At 34.4% G+C, this 27,603-nt stretch overlaps 1 protein-coding gene across 6 annotated transcripts in view; it reads left to right on the top strand.

The window, feature by feature from the left end:
• LOC118197748 (uncharacterized) overlaps nt 1-27,603 on the top strand; it is a 429,345-nt gene that overhangs the window by 314,802 nt on the left and 86,940 nt on the right. For 5 of the 6 annotated variants that reach the window (XM_085815784.1, XM_085815785.1, XM_085815783.1 and 2 more), the window contains one exon: nt 23,557-23,772. In XM_085815784.1, the coding sequence (XP_085671910.1) occupies nt 23,557-23,772 (216 nt within the window). Of the gene's footprint in view, nt 1-6,208; nt 6,535-23,556; nt 23,773-27,603 lie in introns of those variants that run through there. The other variant, XM_085815789.1, reaches the window with a different exon arrangement.

Genomic DNA, 27,603 nt, shown 5'->3' with positions numbered 1-27,603 from the left:
TAGTGGCTCCTGCTGCTAGAATGAGCAGTCTATGCTGTGTTGAAGGTAGTGGCTCCTGCTGCTAGAATGGGCAGCCTATGCTGTGCTGGAAGGTAGTGGCTCCTGCTGCTAGAATGGGCAGCCTATGCTGTGTTGGAAGGTAGTAGCTACTGCTGCTAGAATGGGCAGCCTATGCTGTGCTGGAAGGTAGTGGCTCCTGCTGCTAGAATGGGCAGCCTATGCTGTGCTGGAAGGTAGTAGTAGTAGCATTTAAGTAGGTAACAGTACCCAAGAATCGCGTTCTGCCTTCGAAGTTCGTGCAAGAACACGGTGTCATAGTCACTATTACTTCCTTCCATCGTGAGCTCCATGTACTCAAAGGGAGACGAGAGTCCGGTGGGACGGTGCAGAAACGTTGGCTTTGGAGAAAGTTCTATTTTGTATAGGTCTACATTCCGGCATCGAGGGCTCCGGTTCGTAGCATAAAGGAATTTTCATACACTCCCTTCAAGATGATTTTGACTGGCTAGTCTCCTTCTGCCTAAAATGGAGGATTCGTTAGCCTTAGTTGCATCAAGCTGTAAGAAAGCTAACAAAATTTGATTGATGCCTTGTATACGTGTAATGAAGGTGAGATTCATGATTCTTAACCTTCTGTTTCTATACCACAACAGTTATGTGCCTTATATTAGCATATGTTAGCATATGATCTTTCTTTAGGACCAAAAATTGTATCCCTCCCTGTTTCTAGCTTGCCTGCCGTTGGTTCCCATTTAAGTCAATATAGCCCTCGTATGCTTTGCAAATAATCCAATTCAAATCTTAAAAATGTAGTACAAATTAGTGGAAACTGTGGAAGACAGAATGGGGCAATAAGTTCACCTCTTGCGTTATATTGTACAATTATGTTAAGAGATTTTTCAGATAGCTCTTGAAAATATGATGAAATGTATTAAAACCGAAAGGGGTTCAAAAAACTTTTAGGTTTTTTACTTATTGTGGAGGATTTTTTTAACACGTCTATAAAAGTAAAAATAAGGAATGGATCTAATAAAGTACTAAGCTGTACTCGGATAAAAATTCAGTGCATTCACTGTACCTTCTATTATTTATAAAAGGTCTTGTAAAATTGCAGACTGTGTATCACAAATGAGATGAGGGAATAGTTTTGAACTGGGTTGAGTTGGAAGTAAAATAACAGAATCCTTCTATTTGAGGCGCAGTGTGAATAAAACTATTGAAGTTGAGTTTCGCTCATACTAATTTTGCAAAATTATCAAAATTCTTTCAACCTCGTTATGCAGAAGGTAAAGTCAGATAAGCGTGAGGGCTTCATAAAATGAATAACTTTGAATGAAAAATCATGAAATCAAATTTTAAGACTTATTAAATTTATGCATACCATTCCCAATGGTATGGTGGTTGATGCTGTAAGTCTGAGTTTCAAGTCTGGAAAAAAGCATACAGCGAACTGTATGATGGTAAGCTGTCATTTCGATAGACTCGAGTTCGAATCTCGAATAAATCATCCTAAATGACTGTATAGTGAATAACTAAACTAGGGCTGGAAAGCCAGAAATGGTATGAGAATTATAACTGCGTAATGTCTTTTACACTAAACTTATCGCAGGAGTGCTCTTGAAAATTGTCGAAACGAATGTTCTGTGGAGAGATGGATAATCAGAGAAAAATAGCACTACATCCTTGAATTCCATATACTGTGTACTGTTTATCAAACTAGGAGGACGCTAGGAAAAGTCGTTCATTCACAATAGGTACCCAAGACGTTTGACAACTCCTAGCATTTTAATTGGAATTTAAGTTTTAGTATTGTTGCATTTATTCTTTTTGATTGAATCAAGCTACTGGCTGTTGTTGAAACACTGGCATTGAAACCTGACCGATTTAAATTCGGCTTACCTGTTGGGCACTGGCATTTGACATTCGTGAGCAGTGATCTTTCTTCGAGTTGCGGTCGAAGCTGTATAAAATATTACATTAACTGTCAAGAATTGCAAGATATCTTAGTTCAAAAAACACTAATTCGAAACACATATAACATCAAGATACATGAACACTACAAATCAGGTATCTAAACTGCCAAGTTTATTCAAGTCTAACACACATTCAACTGGCGGATGCCAGATCCAAGAACAAGAAGTATATATACATCATGAAAGATTTACGCCCTCTTTGGCGATTAAAATATATTTCCACATAAAATTTCTTACAAGCTTCTTTAATTACCGAAATTCACACTGTGTATGTGAAAATCTTTTCATTTTTATACTTCTCTGTTGATGGAGTTTTTTTAAGGGCTTTGATATTTTCATCTTTCTTTAAATAATGGAAGCTCTTTTGAATTATAAAAATTTACTCTGTGTATGTGAAAAATGATTTTTTTTAAATCTTTGCTGATGAAAATTACTGAAAATAAAAATGCTGATGATCATTTTATTTTATCCTCATGCTAATCTTCTTTCTTGATAGCACTACAATGTACGTATATAATTCAGTAAAGAAAATCTCTGCAGCGTAAAACTGTGTAACGAACCTGACGTAAGATGCTATTGTTTGACGACGTCAACGGTGATATTTCAGCTTCACTAAAGGAAACCTTGTTAAACATCATTTAAAACAACGTTTTTCATAACCATAAAAGACGAAACAGCTTTTATTAACCTTTTCACTACAACCTAGAATAATATAGAAATCGTATGACATCCAGCAGCCGCGATTTTTTTTTTTTTTTTTTTTTTTCCAAGAAAGTGTACTTATTCCTTATAAAATGTTTAGTTTAATATTATCGCAAAGGCGCCCAGCTTCGGGTAAGTAACGTAGTATTACAGTTGTAAAGATTAGTAATAAGTTTAATGTTGCATGGAATGGCAACAATTTGCAAAACTGGTAATTTGTCAGGCCGCGTAGTTGATTAAACGAGTGGATGGTAATCTGGTAGCGTAACTTAATGTCTTGTAATCCGAAAAACTGAAAGTCTGTTATGGACGGTTTTACTGCAGAGCGGAAAGCGAGAGAAAGGGAGAAAAAAACTGTGGAACAAGGAATCGATGAATTATTCATTATTTTTGTTTCCGCGGTTCGATGACTCATAATATTTTTTTTTCCGCTCATAAGTAACCTTTTTTCATTTTGTGAATTCACTTTTGCGTGTTGGTACGCATTATTTCCGGTATGTCATTGATATGTTATTTATCAGTTGTACTTTTGTATCTCCGTTAAAAATACACGAAAAAAATTATATCACAGGTTGTGATAAACGGACTTCGACGCTTAGATTTTATATTCAAATAATAATCAGTAACGATATTGCATAATAAATCATTACGTTCAGACATGTTTACAGCAGTGTCTGAGGGATATTAAAACCGGAAAGGCACCAATATAATTAAAATACTTGCATAATTACGAATATCAGGAATAGATACGTGTTTGAGTAAAAAATTAGTCAAGAAAAACTTCAGTTTTATATTGGTGTTAATTTAGAAAACTATCGATTCTGAGGAAGTCAGACTGTATGTATTGCTGTTCTTTAAGTAGCCAAAGTATTATTCTTAGAAGATAACACTGCTCCTTGAATGAGAATATTTTTGTTCCTTAACTTGACGTAAACTGTATCGATATCGAGGAAGGTACACAACGTATGCCATTCTTCTTTAAAAAGCATACATACATTTCTTCCTTTAAAAACGATGGTACTTTTGTATCTTTGTTGATAGATTTCGGGAAGTCGAGTAACACACAGTTTTCTTTTTTAAAGAACGATACTTTTGCTCCTTTTAGAAGAAATACTTCTTGCTCCTTGAACGACGATATTTTCCCTTCTTATTTTGACGATAATTTTATCGATTTTAAGGCAAACAGACAGCGCATTTTCTTTAAAATGGCGGTACACATGCTCCTTAAATGACGGTATTTTTTATCTTCTTGTTTTTATGAAAATGTTTTTGGTTTCAAGGGAAACAGACAATGGATGTCGCTGTTCGTTAAGAGTAATTTGCTACTTTGCAATGAAGATAAATTTTCTGCTTTAACGACGATATTTCTGTTTCTTGTCTTGATAGATTTTGATCGAATCAGGCCATGTATGTCGCTTTCTTTTAAAGACCAATACTTTTGCTCCTTTAAGACAAAATATCTTTTGCTCCTTAAATGACGATACTTTTTCTTCTCATTTAGGCTAAGGTATTTGTGTTGAAAATGAAATCATCTAAAAGTTTTTTTGGTTTGAAGGCAACGATTTTTTTTTTTTATTATTATTAGAATTCTTCTCGGCAGTTGGAATAAGGATGTGAGTATGTTACAGCTTAGTCTTTATAGTTAATTTATACTAACACTAAAGTAAGTAAAAACCGGCGAAGGGCATTTTACTATTTTTAGGACCCCTTCGCCACAATTTGCTCATTTAAAATGACAATAATTTTGCTCCTTGAGCGAGATATTTTTGACGAAAACAATGGATTTCGTGGGAATCAGACAACATTATGTTGCTATTCTTTAAAGAGCAATAATTATGCTCTTTTAAGATGATGATACGTGTGATCCTTGAGGACGAGAGACAGCGAGCTGAAATCGAAATATTCTCCTTATAAAATTTGATAATAAAGCAAGCGTAAGGTAAAATTTTTGCCTAATAGTATTTTTGATAATACTTAGCAGTGGTCTTCAAACTTGGTTAATTTTTTTTTGTTTTTATATTAAAAAAGCTACTAATTTAGTAATCAATAAAATAATAACTTCTTGATATAATATAAAATTTATTATTTGATTAATTATTTTATGTGTTTAACTTTGCACTTCATAATTTATTCAAAAAACTTTTGAGTTTTTATTTTTGATTTGCGGAATCTAGAATATACAAGGAATCCGTAGACTCTCACCTGTAGACGGTTTAAAGATGGTTAACAGTAAACTGAAGACGCTTACGGTTCAATGTAAACGGTCATTTAACGATAGTAAGCACAATGAGAGTAAAAGGATTCATTTTATATAAAGCATTTACAGTTTAAACATACACAGCGAGTCTCCGAAATTTTAGGACTAAATTCGTACAGTATCAAAACTTAATAAAGCAATTTTCACCTTCCAATATTCATTCCTTGTAGGTTCATACAGCACTTGGCACGTTCATGTAACTTTTGGTTTCCTTCACAGAACTTATTTTTGAGAACACAGTTTAAATTTTAATTGCAGTTTTCTTAATCTCTTCAGTGTTATTAAAATAATGACTCTTGTAAAACTTTACTTTTGGAAGAGAAAATAATTTGCAAGTGCTAGATGTATTGAATAAGGAAATGACTGATAATCATAGCACTTTTTTTCTGTTAATAAGTGCTTGACAATAGTAGAATTGCATGACACCACACTGTCATGCAGCATTCGAAATATTTATTTATTTTTAACCATTTTATTTTTGTGTACTTTTTCAGATCTAACGCACAGATTCTCTTCAGAACTCTGTCCCTACGTCTTTATAAAATACGGAGTTCAACGTCTCTTCTTTAGGAGCAAATTTTTTGTGAATTATCCCTTTTCAACCAAAAATGTCGACCACGCGGTCTTTAGGTTTTATTTTCTTAATCGAAATTTGTGTGATCGTAATGACCTTTCTGTTCCAACCCAAGCATGTAATCGGTGTTTTATCTCATGACCATAAACAAAGGACCAAGTTTTCATCTCCAATCATAGTTTGCTTGAAAAAAGTAATCTGGTTTGATTCTTGTTTTATACCTAAAATTTATTCCTGTTTTTTACTTAACTTTCAAATCTATACGGCAGATGTTCACTGGATGAAAGCAAACGGTTAAGCAAAGAAATTTCTGTCCGTAACAAGGTAGTATTCTAAAAAAGCTGATGCAATAAATGCTGCATTTATCATTTGAAACGTTTTCTGGAATTCGTTTTTAAAAAACTGGTCCTAAAACATTTGCGTGTTTTATCAAGAACAGCTGTATTATGTTTGTGCACCTTTCTAAGGAGACTCTGAAATATGACATGAATATAGCTTATCAACTAAGCGTTAGACGGTCTTTGACTAATGTGCACTACGATAACAAGAATCACTGTGCGCTCAAACCTGACGCGTTTTTCAATTTGTACGCTTTCCCCGAAATTTGTATGAACGGCAGGCAGAATTGAATGAATAGGAAGAGCTTCCAAGTTGCAGTTACGGATACATCATACGGGCTGGCGGTCTCAGCTCCGCGTGACCGAGTTATCTTTTCCCGCGACTGTCCCCAGCAAGGTCCATGGTCCCCAGCAGATGACGCTCCCTCGATCATTCGCCGAGATACCGCATACGCGTCCTTTCTCTTGGATACCGAAGTCGAGGGATTTCGAAACATGAGCCAGTTCTGAAACCGGAGAGGAAAATTATTGCTACTTGATTTGCGGCCGTGGTGCACGATGGGTGATATTTTAAACAGCGTGCTGTGTAGGTAGCATCTAAAGGATAAACTGCGAGATAACGAATGCTCTGGCTTGAGAAAAATGCGATTGACATGTTTTGTGTTGATACGGTTGGGAATTTGACTACAGGTGAGCATTGTTTTTACTATTGATTAACATTCGCTAAGAAAGCTTTAAACAATTTCTTTAAATCAAAATTAATTTTCAATTGAATCGTTTATTTGCCAATCTTTTTTTGTTAGCCCAAAGGGACAATTTGCCTAGAAGGGCTATTATTAATTTCATTTTGGCATTTTGCGTTGATTCGCTATAAACGGCGAAGTACTTCTTAAATTGTTGCCACCAAATAATAGAGCGCTGTATTATACATAAAGAAATTAAATAATGAAGAATCTACATAAATGTGTGTATGTTTCTCGCATTGTGATAAAAGAACGGTACCTAGAGCCGTCAAATTTGGAATAATACGTCTCCACTCGAATATGGGCATCTGGAAAGCCCAAATTTGGAATTATTTTTATCATCGATTTCATATTTTGTAAAACTTTAACGAATTTTTGATTAATAAACTCAAGGATTTGAAAGCGAGCAATGGCATCAACGTTCTACAGAAAAAACATTTTTATCTGCAGCGTGCGAGGCTATGTATCGGAAATGCTAAAGATATGCTCATTTTAAAATTATTTTGTGATAGTGCTCTTGAACTGAATTTTATTGTTTAAGTACGAAGAACATGATATTTAATAAATAAAAATAACACACAAAATGTTCAAAAAAAGCGCCCCTTTGGACCGTACATCTAAAACCTTTAAGATTTTTTTTTTTTTTTTAAATTTATTCCTTTACTTTTGATATTAAGTATCCCCAAATTTTTTTTTTTTTTTTTTTTTTTTTTTTTTCCCATCATCATTTATGAGTTTTTAAGGAACTCAACGATTCCAAAGCGAGCAATGGGAACATTGTACGGGGGGGGGGATATGCAGCAAGATAACGCAGGACTGTATATCGGAAATTCTAAAGATATATTCTTTTAAATATTTTGTGCTATTGTTGTTGAATTGAATTGTATGTTTTAAGTGCGAAGAACATGATAAATAAAGGTAACACACAAAACGTTAAAAAAAGTCCCTTTGGGCGTCATATAAAATCTGAAAGCTTTCAGATTTTTTTTGGGGGGGAGGGAGGGTATTTATTTATTTATTAATTTTTTTTCCAATTTGTAGAAATATAATTCAGAAACGTGGCTTTGCTGATAATTCTGTTATCTTTGATTCATAGAATTAGCAGCTTTTATTTTGTTTTGTTTTCTATTTAACTTACATTCTGTTTCAGGATTGATTGCCAGGTTTTTATGCTTCATATTCTTTGATTTTTGCTTTCCTTTGATTAGTTAGTTAGCTAATTTTGTAGATTTATTTCGCATTCTATTCTAATTTGGTTCGCATTAATTTCGCAATATTTTGCGTCACATTAGTAGGTTTTAATTAAATACTTTTTAACTATTGGACTGTCTTTACCTACATATATTATTATTACTATAATTATAAAATACAATTTTTACCTCTTAACCAAAAAAGGAAGTAAAATATTAATATATAGACATCAAGCTAAAAAGTAAATAATTACTTAAAATTTGAATAAAAATTATTAAATATTTTTAATGGTACAAAATTAACGACGGTAGCTAAAGCCATTAAATTTGGAATAATGTAGTCCTCCAACCCGAACATGTGCACCTGAAAGCCCGAATTTTAAATTTTATATTTCATATTTTGTAAAACTTTACGGAATTTTTAAGTAACAAACTCAACAATTTGAAAGTGAGCAGTGGCAACACTGTACGGAATAAAATATTTTTATTTCCTGCTCGGGAGACTGTCTGTTGGAAATTCTTAAAGATATGTCGTTTTTAAATAATTTGTGACTTTGCTGTTGAATTGAAGTTTATGTGACGTTAAATTGAAGTTTATGTGTTGAATTAAAGTTTTGTGTGTTAACTTTATTTATTAGATATAAAGTTAACACACAAAACGTTAATAATAAAAAGACACACAAAAAATGTTAATAAAAAGACACACAAAAAACACACAAAGTCATCTTACCATGAAAACTGAACATCGATATAATGAACTGAGAAAGGACAGAAAAGCTGCTTTTAAATATTTTGTAATTTTACTGTTGAATCGTATATGGCGTAAATGTAAAGAAAAAAGTGCTTAATAATACAACTAACAAGAGTGAATGCAATACAGACTGCTAGACTGCGAGCACAATGAGAGCATAGAATACCTTAACAAATACTTTTGGACGATCGTTAAGATCTGAACTCTTTCAGATTTTTTGTTTTATTTGTTGTTGGTACAGATGTATTGATAGACCTTTTCAACTGATTTCTGCATCTGCTCTTTTCTCTTGTTACCAATGAGGTAATTTTACAAACGTTAGTTTTTTTTTTTTTTTTCATGTAGAAGTCATGACTGATTGTTCATCCCTCTTCGATTATTAATGCTGCTTAATTTTAAGACCATATATTTCGTTTTTAAATTTTTGAAACATTGTCTAATCCCAGTAAGCTTGTTTACTTTAACAGTGAATATTTGTACACATTTGTACAAGTAGGTTATATTTATATTAACGATGAATATCTTTGCATCATGTTTTTCAGTTCACGATAATATTCAATAATTCACATATGGGCTTCAACATATTTTTATAAAACAAGTTTTATGTAAAATGATTCTATCAAATTGTAGACTAATATGAATACATTTTAAGCAAAGCCCACCAGCGGCCGAGCGGTAAAGTCGCTGAACACTGGTAGTTCGGTCCGAGGTTCGAATCCCGCGAACGGGCTGGCTGCATGGGCGTTTTCGTGGTTTTTCCCATGTGTAACGTGTATACGAGCCAGTTTCCCTTAGAAAGTCCTCCACGAAAGGCATCCCTCCCCTTAGGCAGATAGCCCTAGTGTGCTTTGCCATAATTAAACACACCACACCACACCACCACATTTTAAGCAAACTAAGCGTCATTAGATACTTCTTCAAACTGCGACAGACTTATGAGAATGCAATCCTATCATAAATCGATAAGCAATCATCCAATAATAATTAGTACATTTTCAATCTAGGTTAGATTTATCAAACAGCAATATTGCCGCTTTTGTTTTACTTTTTAAAGAACCTTACTGAAGTGAATCGAATTGATTAAACTAATAATTAATCTCGTTTTAACAAGAGAAAGAAACAGATTTACAAAACAGGAGAGCAAACAACACTTTCACTCACGTGACTCAAGTATTTAAATAAATCCCTTATGTAACATATACTCTTTTCTCATAATTCTTTTTTACTCCAGAATAGTCAAACAAAACTGAAATTGTGTGTTAAAAAAGCATTTGTTTGCAAGATTGGGGCAAAATCCTTCACCTGATATGTTGTATCCTGCTATTAACAGCAATTTTCTCCTCCCCGTAACGGCATTCGGAAAAGAGGAGATAGAGTGTGAGGCAGGAGGTCTGGAGAGAGTGATATTTTGAGGCTAATAGATGTTGATTACCTCTCACACAATAGGAAACCGTGAGGTATGAATAATGCGCCCACACGACCCTTTCTTGCCGAATCTGCTCTGTAGTTGTAGACAGAGATTGCTTCGATGATTCGAGCCAGTCACGCTATGGCGCTTTACAAGGACAAAATCTTTTTTTTTTTTTTTTTTTTCATTTTAAGAGAGTCGCGGTATCCTTTTTCTGTTCCCAGCAACACTTGCAGTATTTCAGAAATGGAAGTAATGAAGTTATAATATTTACTTTTCACAGAATTTTAAAAGTTTGAATTTTTCTTTTTATTATTACTATTTAGGTCAGGGTTGGCTAAACAAATCAAAAGTCCGAAGGATATGTTTATGGTATCAGAGAAAAATAGTAGTTTTGTAAAGCCATTGTTTTTATATTGCGGAAGGTATTCTTAATGATATCTAATGTAGTTCTGAATAGTCTTTTACGGTTGAAAAAAATAAATATTTGCTTTCTGTTCAATACACATAGTTCAATATCTTTCTTTCGATTATCGTATGCATACAAAGTGCGCCCAGAAAAGTAACCGGACAATTTCTTATAGAAAAATGATTACTAACTATATATGATGGTGTACAAATATCCTTAATGAGTGGAGGTGTACAAATGATTTAAAATGATAATGAGTGATGATAATGAGTTATAATGATAATGAGTGATGGTGTACAAATGATTTAAAAATGAGTTAACTTGTAAAACATTCGAATTTCATTTTTCAAGTTACCGTAACTCACTTTGCAGAGAAATGCTCTAATTAATATTTTTTTGGGGGGAGGAGAAGTTGATTAGACGAATTTTAATGTACGATTTTTTTAGTTACAATTATGCCCAGCAGGAGATACATTACCAATACTGACGTGGTAGTTTCAGTTTCAGTAAAAAAAAAAAAAAAAAAAAAAAAAAAAAAAAAAAAAAGATACTTTTAACGGCATGCTGTTACTATAGCTGATTACGCACTCTCTATGAAATTTTATTTCCTTAATAAGGAAATACCAGCTGCAAACTTGCAGCCCTCCTGAGAGCCCAAGCAAGGTGTGAGAAAAATGATAATGATGTGAGAAAAATGACAACTCTTCCTCTAAGAAATCTTTTGAAAAGACCGATGACATGTATCCCAGCTGCTGTTGAAGCTGCCGAAGAACTGGGATCTCTGTCGCTGTCATCAATACAAAGAGAACTCTGAAGTTTCGCTTTGAGCTGGCATTCCACGCGGAAGCGTCTGCAGAACACTTAGGATGAAGTTACACTTAGGATAAACTTAAAGATAAAGTTTCTCAGATATTCTTCTAAAATTCCGCAAAAGTGGAAAACATTTGTAATGCGACATTTTCAGAAAATTATAGAAATTTACAAATGATTCTTTTCGGTGGAAGAAGTCCATTTCACTTTCAGTGGTTCTATAAGTACATGCAATTACAACAAAACTGACAACAATACCGAAGTATAACACGAAAAGTTCGCCACATCAATCAAAAGCAATACATTGGTGCGGAAACATTTTGTCTATTGTGATAAGACCATTTTCGGTTGAGAAAATCTCTGGGACTAGATTTAAAATTGTCTCAAAAATTAACTGGTGCAGAATGAAGCATTACTACAAGCATTACATTAATTAAGCAATGAAGCATTACATTTTCTGTGAAATAACTAATTTTTAGCTTTTGATGACAGCTAAGTAATAAGTCATTATTTATGAACTGAGACTCAGGTTTCCAGAACTGATAACCTGCGACTTTTGATTATGAAGTTACCATTCGTATTGCGTTTATATACGCATGTTATTTTTGTTATTATACATGCAACTGTTCTAAACATAAACATTTCATTCTTACAATTTTGTGTTGCCAGATTAAAAAATTAAACCCCGTGCGTAGGAAAATCGCGACTGACTTCACGAGACACACTATCTATGGAGAGGTTGGAACATCGTGTATACAAAGAGCCGCCAAAACGGAATAAAGGTTAATGATGAGTGGCATGTCGAAGGTCCGGGTTTCGAATCCCTTAGAAGGCAAGGATGTTTGTAAGCGTATAGTATATGTTGGGTAAAGGGGCGCTCAATATACACGTCAAGCCGAAATACTCTGGAGTGGCTAGTGATAGCGTAAGAGAGGTAAACCGTCGAACCACTCTCTGGGGTGTTCTCCCTCAGAATTCCAAATTAGGAAGGAAAGCTTAGCAACTAACAAGACCCGGTGACATACCTAATATGCTTACGAGGATGTGATGGTGCCAAACTTGCTTCAGCCTATACTACATACAAAGAAATAACACAAACATAATTGGTAACATTAAATAACGTAATCTGACGACATATGTCAATGATCGCGCTAGAAATGCAGCTTCATCTGTGACGTCGTATCTCTTTCTTCAGTCAATGCTTGTTAATGATATTTATCACATTAAACATTTATTACTATGAGAAATTATTATTATGTTGCAAATCAAACACTACTTGACGGATGCAATTTTCACCGTATTGGCACACGTTTATTATAATAATGAATTTTATGTTATATTTGTAAATCAGGTGTAACCTAATAGAGATAACTGCAACCAAAACAGCTGCATATTAAAAATTTTCGAACTTTTTCTCCGTATTTCAATAAATTTCTGTACAAATTCTTTTAACAATCAAAAAATTTTATTGAAATGGGAATTTCTAAAGGTAAATTTATTTGTAGGCCATCTTTTGTGTATTGTATATATGTATGTATATTATTTTTCCTGTATATTTTTCTCAAGGTGTCTAGAAATTTGTTGCAATAAAATCCCGCTTAACCAAAATTTGGTTACATTGAAACCACTCATTTCTCTCATTTTTTAAGCCAACATCATCAACAGCATAGTTTTCATTGTTTCACTTTTTAAATATTTATTTTACGATATGAGAAAACTTCTGAATGTTTATTACATGGAGGAACAATGAATTTTGAAATATCTGCTGAATGGCTGACTTTAGATCAACTCAGACTTTATCATGCAAAATGATCATTAAAATGGAGTACGAAATTTCTTTTCATTAGCGCTACCAAAGAGATCTTATCGAAGGCGACTAGTGAGAGCTGCAGTTCGCGCTATTGAAAAGGAGACAGAAGTATGAACTTGGAGTGTGCTTGATGCAATAAAAGCTATCTTCGCATCCTGGAAATCCGTATCATTACAACATATACAAAACAATTTTAGCAAAGCCTGGAGACATAAAGATCCAACTGACGAGTTAGATGGTGACAATGACACCATGTCACCTGCGATAAATGAAATATTCTACAATATGTTGCGAACGCTGTTGTTAATTTTCAGGAGTTTGATAGTGCAGATGACTGTGTCGCCGTGTGTGATTCAATGGAATCTAATTCACAAACAGTTGTGGCTCAGGTATAAGAAATGTCTCCAGAAGAAAGTGAGAAGGACATTGTCATTCCCATCTCCCGCCATCAAGGCCTTGGACATGTTGGAATGTTTTGCTGCAACACCGAATTGACTGCTAGTTTTTACAGAAGCTGTTAGCACAACTAGTCGTGAAGTTACCGGCATTTTCGTTCCTGTCTGCTACAGCGCAATATGCAGGACGTTTTCACCAGAAAACGATCTGCGCCTACATTTGTTCATGTTACAGTACTGTAATGAATGTAATACTGTAGCGTTTTCTAGGAGAACATGCATAATATTCTGTAGTTCGTATGTACAGTGCGGAAAAAGAAAGGGACATTTCCTATATTTCCCGTTTTACTGGACCGATTGGCAAAATTCAAATTGCGTTTTTCATGTCCTCGAAAGCGCGACTTAGGATATATATTAGATATATATGTAGAATTTACTTTCAAAACACACACGGTAGAGCGCGTCTATTGTATTATTAAATGCTTTATTTTACTAATAAGAAATAGATAAAAGTAATAAAAAGTAAGTTAAGTAAAAATTAATACTACAGGTGATGTCATGATAGTTATACTCAGTCCACACAGGATTCATGTAATGATGAACATTTCTCACACACTATCAGTTTCACAGGCACGTAGGCTCATGACTTGAGAGAATACGTTATCCTCTTAACATCCACAGCTAGCTTTAGATAATATGATCGGCTTCGCTTAAACATCGAAGGAAACCGTCTGTTTCCACCAACTCTTGGAGGATTTACAAGCCGTCTGCTTGCCTCCGCTCCTCTCCACGTCTGGAAGGGCGCTGTCTCGACTGCTCCGCTCTGCGCTAAGCTGGGATGACGTCACCTCGCTAGGTATTCGCTAAATCAGCATCGGTCGTCGACGATTTCCACATATATATATATATAGCAATGTTCTAACATAGGTATTTTGACACAAAATCCGACTTTTTCTGAAATATTATATCATTTTTTTTCCATATTTCGATTCTACGACTCAAATTATGCCCAGATATTAAATTTTGTAAAATTTGGTGCGAAATTTACGGAGAAATTCAAAAATTTATCTTGGCGAATTTTTTTCAATTTGGGCCAAGAATAATTCATTTCGCGAACTTCTTAATATATAGCAACCAATTTTCCTTTCACTTCCATTATGCCGGAGCGGGAAAAAAGGACTCCTCGCTCCTACCATTTTACCGGGAAAAAAGTGACATCGTTTCTCCTTCCAAATAATTTTAGCAAAGTGTTTAAACCACATTTGATGTTTTACCGCTTTTAGCAAATATGCCAAATTTCAAAACTCGCCAATATATAAATTAACGTATATCTTCGGAAATTTTGAATAAAAAATTGTAATTTTTTTTCAGGTATGCTTGGAAATACGTCTACTTTAAGATGATGGTAAAAGTTTTATAGATAATTCAAATTTTTTAAGAAAATTTATAAAAATTATTTAAAAATAAAAATTTTAAAAATAAATCATAAAAAATGGGTGAATTTTATTTGGAATGAACCTGAATTTCGAAATGTTAAAGGAAGAATCAAATAAGCTTAATAAAAGAAGAGAGATTACTCAATATATACTAAACTCACTTAACACTGAGAAGCTAAAATTTTGAGAGCTAATTTCTTAAAAACTGCTCCTGCGATTTTTATAAAACTAGGCAGTTTGGGTAATTTGAGTTGTAATATTGAAATATGGAAAAAAAAAAGGTATGTTATTTCAAAGAAAGTCCTATTTTGTGTCAAAATACCGATATTAGAACAATGCTATATATAAATCTAATACATATCCTAAGTCGGTCTTTCGAGACATGAAAAACGCAAGCTGAATTTCGTCAATCGGCCCAGTAGAACCGGAGATATAGAACTGTCCCTTTTATTTATATTATTTATTTTTTTCCTGCAGTGTACCTATATAAGAATTCCAAGAATAAAATTTGAGTCCCCACAAATTCTTGGTTTGTCGGTCCCTTGTAATTCGTGTTAACGAGTATTTATTATACAGCATAGATATAAAAAAGTTTGGCAGCTAAGTGTAATGTAATGTAAACATCTTTTGAATAAAATACTGCAATTATATTTAACTTAAAATGTGGAATGGAATGTAATTCCCGTGTTACCTGTTACAAAATGTTTGCAGAAATAACTTTTCCTCGGTTACTCCGAATAAACAGGATTCTGTTGCTATTTGATTAAAATACTGATTTCATGTCTCAAGTATATATCCAATACGTAAGGCGTTCATTGATTATTTCGTCTTTCAAGAATAACGTCGCTACAAATTCGATGGCGCACGTATCTTTGCACGTCCAATCGGATGTGCAAAGATACCTCGACCTTAAGGTCGAGATTGAATAACACTCTTTTTATAATGAATCTCTTCATTTTCACATGCATTCACTTTATCTAATGATTGAGCGTAATAACAGCAAAGCACTACAAAATTTTGTAACTGCAGCGGTGCTCCCCACCTTTTTTTTTTCCTACGGCAAAATAGAAAACGATTTAATGAAAACAGTTGATAAGTTTACAAAGATCCCGCTACAATCAGATAACTTTATGGCTCAAAGATTTTGATTGACTTCAAAGATTCTGTATAAGCAAACTCATACTCTTATCGCCTTTTCTTAACTTAATTCTGTTGTTATTTGCTTTTTCGGGATCAATAGTGTGAGAATCGCGGGCAGCATCAAAAAGTTAAAATGAACTAAGTATTGAAGATGGGTGCCTCTGATTTGAGAGGAATATATTTTTATTTTAAAGTTACGAGTGATATCTTTTGCGAAAATCGTAAAGGGTAAGTTTACAGTGAAATAAGTTATCTGCTTTTCTGATTCCATATACATAAAAAGGAGATTCAATCAAATTGTTTTGTACTGTATTTTAAATTTATAACAAACGTGCCCCAATTCTGTAAATGCTAACCTGGGCTCGAATCATGGCAAACGGGTTGGCTAAATGCTCGTTTCTGGTTTTTTGCACGTTTAATATGATAGGACCAACTTTCCATAGAAAGACCTTCATGGAAGCATCCCTGCTCTTAAATATACAGTCATCGCGCATTTTGTCTTGTTCTGTTAAACAAATTGTAAGTACAAGAGCCAGTTTAAGCTGGTCCCGCCTGTAGCCGAATAATTATGACCACCAAATATTGGTAGTTCGACCTAGGTTAGAATCTAAGCGAAAGGTCTGGTTGCATGGTTGGTTTTCGTAGTTTTCCTCTAAGTGTAATGTAAATATGAGACAGCTTCCCTTAAAAAGTTCTCTATGAAGACATCCTTATCCTTAGACATTCTTTCCTTAGCCATCCCTATTCTCAGATAGTAGTTTTTGTGCGCTTTGTCATTTTCCAATCGGGGCTCACCAGCGGCCGAGCGGTAAAGTCGCTGAACACTGGTAGTTCGGTCCGAGGTTCGAATCCCGCGAACGGGCTGGCTGCATGGGCGTTTTCGTGGTTTTCCCCATGTGTAACGTGTATACGAGCCAGTTTCCCTTAGAAAGTCCTCCACGAAGGCACTCCTCCTCTTAGGCAGATAGCCCTCGAGGCTTCGCCATAATCACACACACATTTTCCAATCATTTCACATTTTTAATTGGCGAAGTTAGGAACTTAGCCAATTTAAAATGGCTCACATGCGGCCAAGCGGTGGAGCCAATCAGCAGTGATAGTTCGACCTGGTTTCAAATCCTGGCAAATGAGCTGGTGGCATAAGCGTTTTCGTGATTTTCTCCGTGTGTAGCATAGGCAGATAGCCCTCGCTTGCTTTGCCATAGCCAAACAAACGAAACCAAACCAACTAATTTAAAATCGTATTGGACCCGCCAGTTACTGAGCGGATAAGACCGTTGACCATTAGTAGTTTGAACCTAGTTTCAAATTTGGACGAACGAGTTGAGGAGTTTTTATAATTTTTTTACATGTGTAATAAAAATACGTTCCACGTTAAGAAAATAAATAAAATACGTTAAGAAAGTTCGCCACACTTTTCGTAGGCAAGTAGCCTTAGTGTGTTTTGTTACAGGTAAGCAACTTTTTGGTTCGTTATAATTCATAGAACTATTGCGGAGTAATAAATTCAGGTGATATAAAGAGCAAATGTAAGCCCACACGATCAAAAATTTAAAAGCTAATTTCAATGCATTTTCCAGTAAAATATTCATCACCTTTAAATTTCAAGTCTTTAAATTTTAAGTCATGTAAAGTCTAAGGGACATAACGAAGCAAAAATTCGCGAGAGTCAATTTTTGTGAAATTGTTGGCATTTTGCATAAATTCTGATAATTATCCTAAGAATGCGGGAAACTGCGTTTTGCGAGAGGTTGTGATGTAACCTGTCGTATTTGTTTAATTCCTAGGTGCCGGTTTTTCTTTATATAAACATCGCAAAAATTGGGATCCATGTTATGTTGAATCTTGAGGTGAGGATCGGATGTTGTTATGTTATGTTGAATCATTCCTGTACTTGTACTATTTTGTGTATTTCACTAGAAAATATACTAGATGAAGTGAGTTTAAATATGCGAGAATTAAGTTCAGAGAGAGAGAGACAGTTGGCAGTCTCAGTTTTGTAGAGGCTGAAACTCTTCTTCTGTTTTTGCCTGCCTTTAGCTCTGCGCTACGAGTAAGTTAGTACTTGATTGAAATTATGTTGACAGAGCCAGATTTTTAGTCGTTTTGGACTGTGACTTGTAAATAATTGGGATCTGGGTTGCCTGTCGTAACTACAAGAAGCAAAAATTTATTTTCTTAACGCTTTTAGGTTTGCTGTAATTTTAAGCTAAAGTGAATATAAATGTTTTGATTTTTATTCTCGACTAGACTTTATTTATGTTGTTGTCATCGTCGTTCTAGGTTTGAATGTAAAAATGAAACTATAATTCGCCTAGCAATTACGAAGATTAGTCTACTGTTTAGATTAAGTCAAACTGAGTTTAACTGCATTATAGATCGCCGAATTTTTTATATAGTAATTGCTTGGAAATAATCAGCTTTTCAAAATTTTTAATTTAAGCAAACATATATTGTTATTAATGATTCGATTCTGATTATTTTGAAAAATATTTGCTAGATATATTTTAGTAATTTCTTTTATGTATTTTATATACCTAAAATCAAAGTCCTTTTTCGGTACTGAAATGGGAAAGTACGTCTTATAGTCAACGAAATACAGTATATCTAAATGTATTAATTCTATGAAATATATGCGTAGGAGATTTTTGAAAAATAAAGATTATTTCAAAAGTTCCCTCGAAAAACGTGGTTGAGAAACGCTAGATAGAAAACAAAAACAAACAAAAAAAATTGCTCTTTAAAAAAAAATATCATAAGGCACGTGGTCTGTAATGACGTGTCACGTGCATCAACAAATAGTTCCATATGTCTTTGTCGTAGCATTAACTGAAAACCTTTGAATTAGCGGTGAAGGCCATAATCTCCCTGTGGTTTTCTCACGCTTTGATTGTTCCCTCCGATGCGTTCCTTCTCTTGTCCTTTTTTATTTCACAATCTTTTCAACTGCGATGGCTTTACCACGCTTCGGTGAAAGTTTCTTCTTATTGTAGTTAAGCTCTCCCCGATTTCAGGAGTGTTATATAACAATGCAATAACATAATATAATGGTTTGGAAAATAGGCGATGAAATAGAAATATACAGTTACGGCTGCTTTCTTCTGTGTATGGGAAATTTTGTGTACAGCATAGTGGAAGGACCAGATAGTTAGGAATGTATAAAGTCAGGCAAAAAGGATAGTCATTGCAACGAAAACTGATAAATCCTTGCACATTGGCTATTTGCAAAATATGCAAAGTTATCTTCATTGATCGTACGTTATGCCCTGCAAATGATTACCCCAGCATATAGTTAAAAACCTGGTAGTTCTTGGATTACTGGGGAATAGAAAACATAGGAAATGCTTCACAATATCGACACCATCTGGGCTCGCACATGATCTTTCTTCTCAAAAACCTGTTTCGATCTTATGCCGGTATCCGTCCTATGCAGATGCACACATCTTAATTATGCACACATTGCTAATCATAAGCCTTGTATACGTTATCCCATAGTGGACTGCACGCGATTGCCAATCCTTCGCTCTGTAAAGCCTGTGTTGATGTCGATTGTACACTGTGGGTGATATGCCAGGACGCTTGAACTAGCGCAATGTTTCTTAAACTTTTTTGAGTCGCGACCCTTTTTATCACCGAGATTTTTTTCGCTAACCCGTGGACCCCATAATATTTACAAAAAAAATTATACGACCCCCATAAGTATTGCGCAAGTCCGACACACGCGTTAGTGAAACTCAATTTTTTTCATTTGTACTGTAATATACTATTGCAGTTTTAGGTCATTGACATTTATTTCTAATTTTAAGAAATATAACAATGCGAAAATTTTAAATAAGTAGCAGACGAAATGACAGCGTCACGTGCAAAGCAAGGGAAATGAACGTTTATATTATAAAAAGAATGCGTCGAAACGTTTTCGTTTTTTTCTTTGTCTGTATTGTCTTATCTTTATCTATTTTCAGGTACATTGTGTGTGTAAAAATATTTGGTAATTGTAAAATTATTATAATAAGTTAAAGAAATATCAAAATTGCTAAAATTTTTGGCGACTCCTTTGAGAGTCGTTACCCACAGTTTAAGAAATCCTGAACTAGGGCAGTGGTCTCAAACACAGATTGCATGCGGGCAGCATACACGATCTAAAAACAACTGAGTGGCTAGAATTTTTGTTTTCTTTCTTTTTCAAAATGAAAATTTTTAATAAAAAATTTTAAAAAATGTTTTGAATACATTTTTAATTTCGCTTATTAAAGTAGTACCAATATCATTACTGAAAGCTTCCTGGGAGAAGGTAAAAATCTGGTTTTATTTATTTATTTATTATTTCTTTCACTGCGTATCTGTTTCATTTTGAACGCTGAAGTGTAGGAAAAAAAAAGTAATATTTTCAAAAACACTTTTAAAAATTTAATATTTGTTGCAAATGCATATTTAATTATAACAACAGTTTAAACATTTTTATTTGAGAGGGGTATTGAAAATGTTACTTACATGCCTAGTGCTGACATAACTTAACCTAACCTCCTTTTTTCGCTACTAAAATGTAAGCTCGTAAAAACAACCCTCCTCCCGAAAAAAAAAATCGTAGTTTGCATTGTGTCAACAGTTTATTCCTTAATATTATGCTTTTCGTTTTATTAAATTACGGCGAAGTACACCAAGATTATATGCATAACGGTAAGGGGGCCTTCATGGAGGACTTTCTAAGGGAAATCAGCTAGGATCCACATTATGCACGTTAGAAACCACAATATTTCCCACGCAGCTAGCTTTTCATCGGATTTGAACACGAGTCCAAATACTACTATGCAGCTGTCCTATCTACTCGTCTACTAATGGGCGTTTAATATCTTGAAAGCGAGCAGATTCAAAGAAGTTTTATATTTATTGTATTGTAGAATTTAAATAATATTTAAACTACTTGGTCGTAATATTATATAATAACTAATAAATATATTTTTGGAAACTTTTGAATACCCGAAAATGTATTAAAAAATGTAAAACGACATAATAAAAAGAGGGGGGGGGGGAACCTTAAATTTTTCAAAAAGTTACGAAATGCTTGAATACATTCCAGCGAACTCCAAGAATTGTACGCTGTGTATAACGTGGATACCAGCCGTCTTTTCTTAGAAAAGTTCCTCATAAAGAAGCCGTCTCCTTTATGTAGATAGGTAATGTACGTTTTTGTAATGAAAAAAAATCCAAGAATTCCAAAATGTGTACTATATGTTTTGAATAAACTGTGTTGTTTGTATGTGTTAGCAAAATATAAAATATGTATGCTATTCACCTTTTCTTTTATATAATATAATAATTTTCATTCTGCTACACACGCTACTATTCATAGTATTTTTGTGGTTTTCCGTAACTCCATCTCCATTCATTGTCTGATGATGCATTTTACAATGCTTACCATTCACCGGAATATAATGGTGGATGAATGAAAGCTTATGTTCATATGCGTGTAAACAAACCCACTCACGTTCAGACTCTATTTTACTCACTATTCTTTTTTTAATTCTCGAATCAATGGCTACCACATGCAATGTGCTATATAGGGCAGTCGGAAACTTTTTTTTTTATCCCCGCAGAAAGTAGTGAGAGAAAAAAACAAAGGAAGAAAAGAATTTGTGAATACTACGTCTGAGGGTTGATGATCTTCCTGTTTATCCCAGATGATAAACGCAGATCCATCACTCGTCGGTGTTGTCAACCTTGCGTGCTGACAGAAATTTATTATGTCGACGGTCTTTAATCTTCTTGTAATCAAGTTGTATTTGGCGAGATTGGCAGCTGCTTATTATTCAAGCTTTCGTTAAAGGTTTTAGTGATTTTCTTTGATCCGTCGATGCGACAGGTTTTATGAATGGATGTCCTCCCCCCCCCCGAGTTTGTAAAGAAGGAATGCAAATGCAGATATAAATATTTCTTGCGCTATTTTTTCTGTAACTCGATGCTGTGCATATTTATACATAATGAGCATGTTTTTAAAAATGCTTGATGTTTCAACTATGAAATTTGGGCCCACCAGCGGCCAAGAGGTAAAGTCGCTGAACACTGGTAGTTCGGCCCGAGGTTCGAATCCCGCGAACAGGCTGGCTGCATGGGTGTTTTCGTGGTTTTCCCCATGTGTAACGTATATGCGAGCCAGTTTCCCTTAGAAAGTCTTCCACGAAGGCATACCTTCCCTTAGGCAGATAGCCCTCGAGGCTTTGCCGTAATTAAATAATCTAACCTAACCAACTATGAAATTTCGTGTTAGATGTTTGCATTTGTTCCGATTCAGTTATATATAGGTAAGTGGTTTGGTTTGGCTAATTATTATAAATCGAGGCTATGTGCCTAAGAGAGGGATGTGAAGGCAAACTGGTTTATATCCACGTTTGCATCCATACATGGGGTAAAACACGGAAATGTCCATGCAACCAGGCGTTCGCCAGACTTTGAGCCCAGGTCGAACTACCAGCGTTTAACGACTTTACTACTCGGGCCCCTGATAAGTCTGTAGTTAAGTGAAGACAGATACCGGAGCGATAACGAAAGTAATTTAGAAAAAAAATGTTGATTATATAAAAAGTAATGTTATTAACATAACATTATATTAATATAACTCCATAGACAATTGTTCGAATAACCCGACAAATTAACTCAGCACCATAACACGACAACACCTGGTAGTGAAATTTCTCTGAATATTTGTCTCTTATGTTAATTATTACGCTATCTTTATATATTTTTATGCAAAAAATATTATAAATAAATAAATAAAATAACACTTTAATTTTTAATACTCAGTAATTTTTTAATACTCAGTTTGAAAACACGAACTCTCTTAAGAAATAAACGCAACACATTAATTCAAGTTAAATGTTAGGCAGCAATGTCGGCTATAATCTGTTCAAAAATTGGTTTTTGTATTTGTCCCAATGTTTGTAGAGGAAATCAAACAAATAGAAAACAAATAATGTGCGATTGGTACCATAATATCAAGTTGATACAGAAGCGCATGTTGTCTTATAATGGAAAAGGACATTCTTTGTTCTCAATATGCATCATTTTTTTTGTAGATTAAAATTTTAAATATATATAAAGATAGCGTAATAAAAACCTAATCGATATTTATACACAGTCAGATGTTAATTATTCAGAATCTGGACTTTTGATTATTAATAGCTTAAATTAAATTTCCGGCGAGCAAAGTAACTTGAGAATTTCACGGTTAGCAAGCAATGGTAAAAAACAATCTGATTAATATGCTTCTAGTAGATAAAGTTAAGATTAGGGATACGACTTAACATATGAGTAAATCTTTTAAGTTTCCAGTTGCATAAAATCTAAATTCCTTCCGTTATATCCCATCTTTCTCACATTGGCCTAATGCGTGCTGCGATTCTTAATCCACTCTTTCTACTCTTGATAGGACATTCAAAACCTTCCATCTGAGAACGGTTCAGATCGAATTAACACTCCATCCTTGAGTAACAGTTACTTCTAAAGAATTCCGAAAAGCATCCTTTAATGTCTGGCTGCAGCACCCTCATCCTCGCTCAAACAGATGCATAATGCATTTCAAATCCAGGAAGTGACACAATTTCATGCTAACGTTTTCAATTGCAGGTGGTGCTAAGCGAAGGGGATGACAGAGTAGATGGAAAAAGCTCCTGCGCCAGCGAGTGGTGGTTCTGTGTGCAAGTGACCAGTAACGGCAAGAGCTGGCAAGTGAGAAGATCCTTGGACAATTTTCAGATGCTGGACCATCAGCTGCACAGATGTGTCTACGACAGAAAGTTCAGTCTCCTGAAGGAGATCAACGTTCAATCTCAGCAGCAAGAGGTGAGTCCATTTTTATACATTTTTGCTTTCAAAATACGGTGTTATAATTAGGTCAATAACTGTATCGCTGAAGGCGGCACAATTTGGGCCTTGATTAACACTAATGATATCTATAAAAATCTGTGGTCAATGATTTACGTTAATATTTCGTGGGGAGATAAACTGTCAGAAAAGAAGTAATAACAGAAATATTTGTTGAAGATTTTATTATGCATTTTAAATTGAAAGTCATATATATAAAACAGTTAAATTTAGAATCTTACTCACCATCGTTATATTAGATGAAGATTATCATTGAACTGGACGCTGTTTTCATGTGTTTTATTGTATATATATGTATTTTTCGCGTTAAGAAGCACATACTTAGAAAAAAATTCTTTGACAGTGAAATACTTGCCGCCAATGACAAGCAATAACGAAAGGCAGCTTTATGTAATTTCGGAAAACAACTTTTATTGTATTCAAGAATTCCATCAAAACTTAAGCTAATTCAGTTTTCTAACATTTCAGTTTGTATAGTTTAGTAACTGAATATGGCAAAGGAAAGGAAGGCTATCTGCTCTAAATGGAGAGATGCAATCGTGGAGGATTTTAGAGGAAACTGTCTTATATTTACGTTACACATAGAAAAACCACCCCGTTCGCATGGTATCGAACTCATGTCGAGCTCTCAGTATTCATACCATTCCGCCACTGAATAGGATTTCTTTGCATAAAAATTATTTAAATATAAAAATAATGTAACAGTTATGATAAAAATTTAAAAAATAATAGGTGGTGTGGTGTGGTGTATTTAATTACGGCAAAGCACACTAGGGCTATCTGCCTAAGGGGAGGGATGCCTTCGTGGAGGACTTTCTAAGGGAAACTGACTCGTATACACATTACACATGGGGAAAACCACGAACCATGCAGCCAGCCCGTTCGCGGGATTCGAATCTCGGACCGAACTACCAGTGTTCAGCGACTTTACCGCTTGGTGTAAAAAATAATAGGAAAATTCAGAAATTTGCGGATTTATTCGACATTGTCCAAAAATATTATTTTCAAAAAATTAGAAATTCTTCTAAAATTCTGGAGTTATAATAATAGTAATTCGCCCTGCGTTATACTAACCGCCCTAATTAGAATCATTACTTGATATTTCCCATGTTTTAATAACAGTCTTTCGAGGCATAATATCCTTCCTTATACTCGTTTAATTAAAGTACTGCGTTTTGCTTCCTAAAAGCATTAAGTTCGAGTTTGTTTGCAATTCTGTGCAAATATTTTACAATACCTATCTAAATAATTCACATTATATGTTTGCCATGTAAAATGTCCATTATATACGAATTTCTGTGTATTTTATTCTGCTTGATATATATGTAAGATTTCTTTACAGAGTTATTTGATCATCGTACCTCTCGTTGCACCTATGTTTCAGGGATTGCAATAATTATGTAATTATTACTTCAGAATGCCATTAACGGAAGATTTAATTAAGATATAAATTATGAAAATCTGAAGTAGGAAATCTTCGGATTAGGAGTAACATAATGCTCGATATTTACAACTGGAATCCTTAGATTGTATAAATAAGTAATTAATGTAATTATTCACGAACTAATGTATGTAAAAAAACTCAGCGTAAGCGGTTTGTTGGTGCATAATCTGGAATTCTAGAGGATGATTTTATCGTTCTTATATGGTCACTTACGTGTAGGATCACTTTCTTTACTAGGCCTACCAGCGCCCGGACGGTAAAGTCGCTGAAAAGTGGTAGTTCGACTTCGATTCCAGACGAATGGGTCGACTGCATGCGTGTTTGTATGGTTTTTCCTAAGTGTAAATTGGCTACGAGCTAGTGTCCTTTAGAAAGTCCTCCACGAAGGCATTCCTTCCCTTAGACAAATAGATCTAGTGTGCTTTACCATATTTAAATAAAGAAAACCATTATTTCTTTACTAGATTAATTTGTGTGTCTGTATATTCTCAAATCGTTATTGATTCTAGGGTAAAATATCATTGTACTCTGTAACAAAATTTTGTAAACTCTATAAAATGGATAAATAGTGTGGTGGTTCTCCTGCTGACTGAGCAATATTTCATGGTTGTTTCTATATACGGTAGCTATCCGGTAAGCGGTGTGAGAGATTAATTTAATGTTTGAGTTTCTATTAGATAAATTTATGTAAATTTTCTATTATGTCCATGTCTCCAAAGCGAATCAATTTCCAACTCTCCATCTCTGTCATCATCAATACCCGATTAACATTAGCCTATCTTCTTGCCTAAAAATCTCTTTTCAATAAATTAATTTTTTTTTAATGAGGCAACAGTTATGTTAAAGATTTTCCTTTCTCCACTTTCCTCCTGTCCGAATTTTTTGCTATTTTTGCTTAGTGCTATAGTTATTTACATTATTGTATTAGCGCCTCACTTGTAGCCGAGTGGTTAAGATGGGGCACTAATACAATAATGGCGAAATTCGAATCCAGGCGAACAGGTTGGCTCATGTGAAACTTTCCACATGTGAAATGTAAATACGAACCACGTCGCTTAGAAAGCACATAAAAGCGTCTTTATTCCTAGGCAGATAGCCGTTATATGCTTTGCCATATACAAATAATCTAACTTAATCTAATCATTATTGCATTATTATTATTACCACTTTTTTTTACTACTATTACCGCATAGGCACTGTACATCTGAGATCCCAACTGCAAATCTGACATGAGGACGTTCCCGGATCATATATTTTCTTTCATTACTGGTCGAATGAATATGTCTGCATATGTGCACCCATTGGTTACTCATAAGATGTTCAAACGATATTTCAATTTCTGTCACAATGCTTGCGATGGTATCTGCCTAAAACATCACAGATGAAAACATCTCTTGAAAAACAACGTAATGGGAAGGAGGAAACACTGCAGTTCTAAAACGTCGGGGTATAAAATCATCATCGTAGAAAATATCGTGGTAGAAAACAAAGCATTTACAAATTATCGCAAAATGATATAATATCGCTGAAATTTATTTTGGGACTTTAAAATTTCCTATATGAAGTTTTTAATAGCACTTCAAAAAGACGAATAAACAGAACTAAAACAAAACTTTATAATTTATACTAAAAAGTATCAGATTAGCAAAGGTGAATTTTGCAGTCTGATAATTAATTAAATAATTTTAGTATAGGTAACTTCAATGCAATTACTCACCTTTCTTTTCCCAATTTTTTTATATTATATTTTTCATTCAAAACTCCTAATAGAACTTTGTAAAAAAAACATTAATTAGACAATGTCCTTTAATATTTATCTAAACTCAGAAAACTCAGTGGCGTAATAGCCCTAATGGGCCTGCAGTGCCCGAAAATCTGCTTTCTTGACCGTGGGCCCCGGGGTGCAGAAGCATATGCTCTGAACAAGTGGTCAGCTTGTCGCAGGACCCTCAGTGTTTAGTCCCCAAGCGAGCTTGGTACCCATTTTATCGACCCAAGTGATGGAAATCAAGGGATGAAAGGCTGAGTCGACCTTGCCCAGCCCGGGAATCGAACCCCGGACCTGGGGTGCTGCTGCGCGATGTAGTAGCCATTGCGCCACCGGGCCTTCTTAACATTTAACTACGTAGATTTAAAATTCTGTTAACTGCTGTGCGTGCCGTTGTTTTCAACATATTTTCAGTTTTTTAATGTTTAAATTTCTTTATTGCTTTTTCAGTAAAACTTATTAGTTAGTAATTCAAAAATATGAAATATAGATATAAAAAATCCCTCATTTCCTCTTCCACCCCCAAATCATTACGCGAACATACATTTAAAACTTTTAAAGTCTGAAAACGCATGTC

Source organism: Stegodyphus dumicola, chromosome 4, assembly GCF_044657685.1.
Source record: "Stegodyphus dumicola isolate Sdum_Otavi_A_Nest chromosome 4, ASM4465768v1".
In the NCBI taxonomy this organism is placed as follows: Eukaryota; Metazoa; Arthropoda; class Arachnida; order Araneae; family Eresidae; genus Stegodyphus; species Stegodyphus dumicola.
Note: the sequence above shows the minus strand (reverse complement) of the source record. Positions and strands in the feature narration are given on the sequence as shown.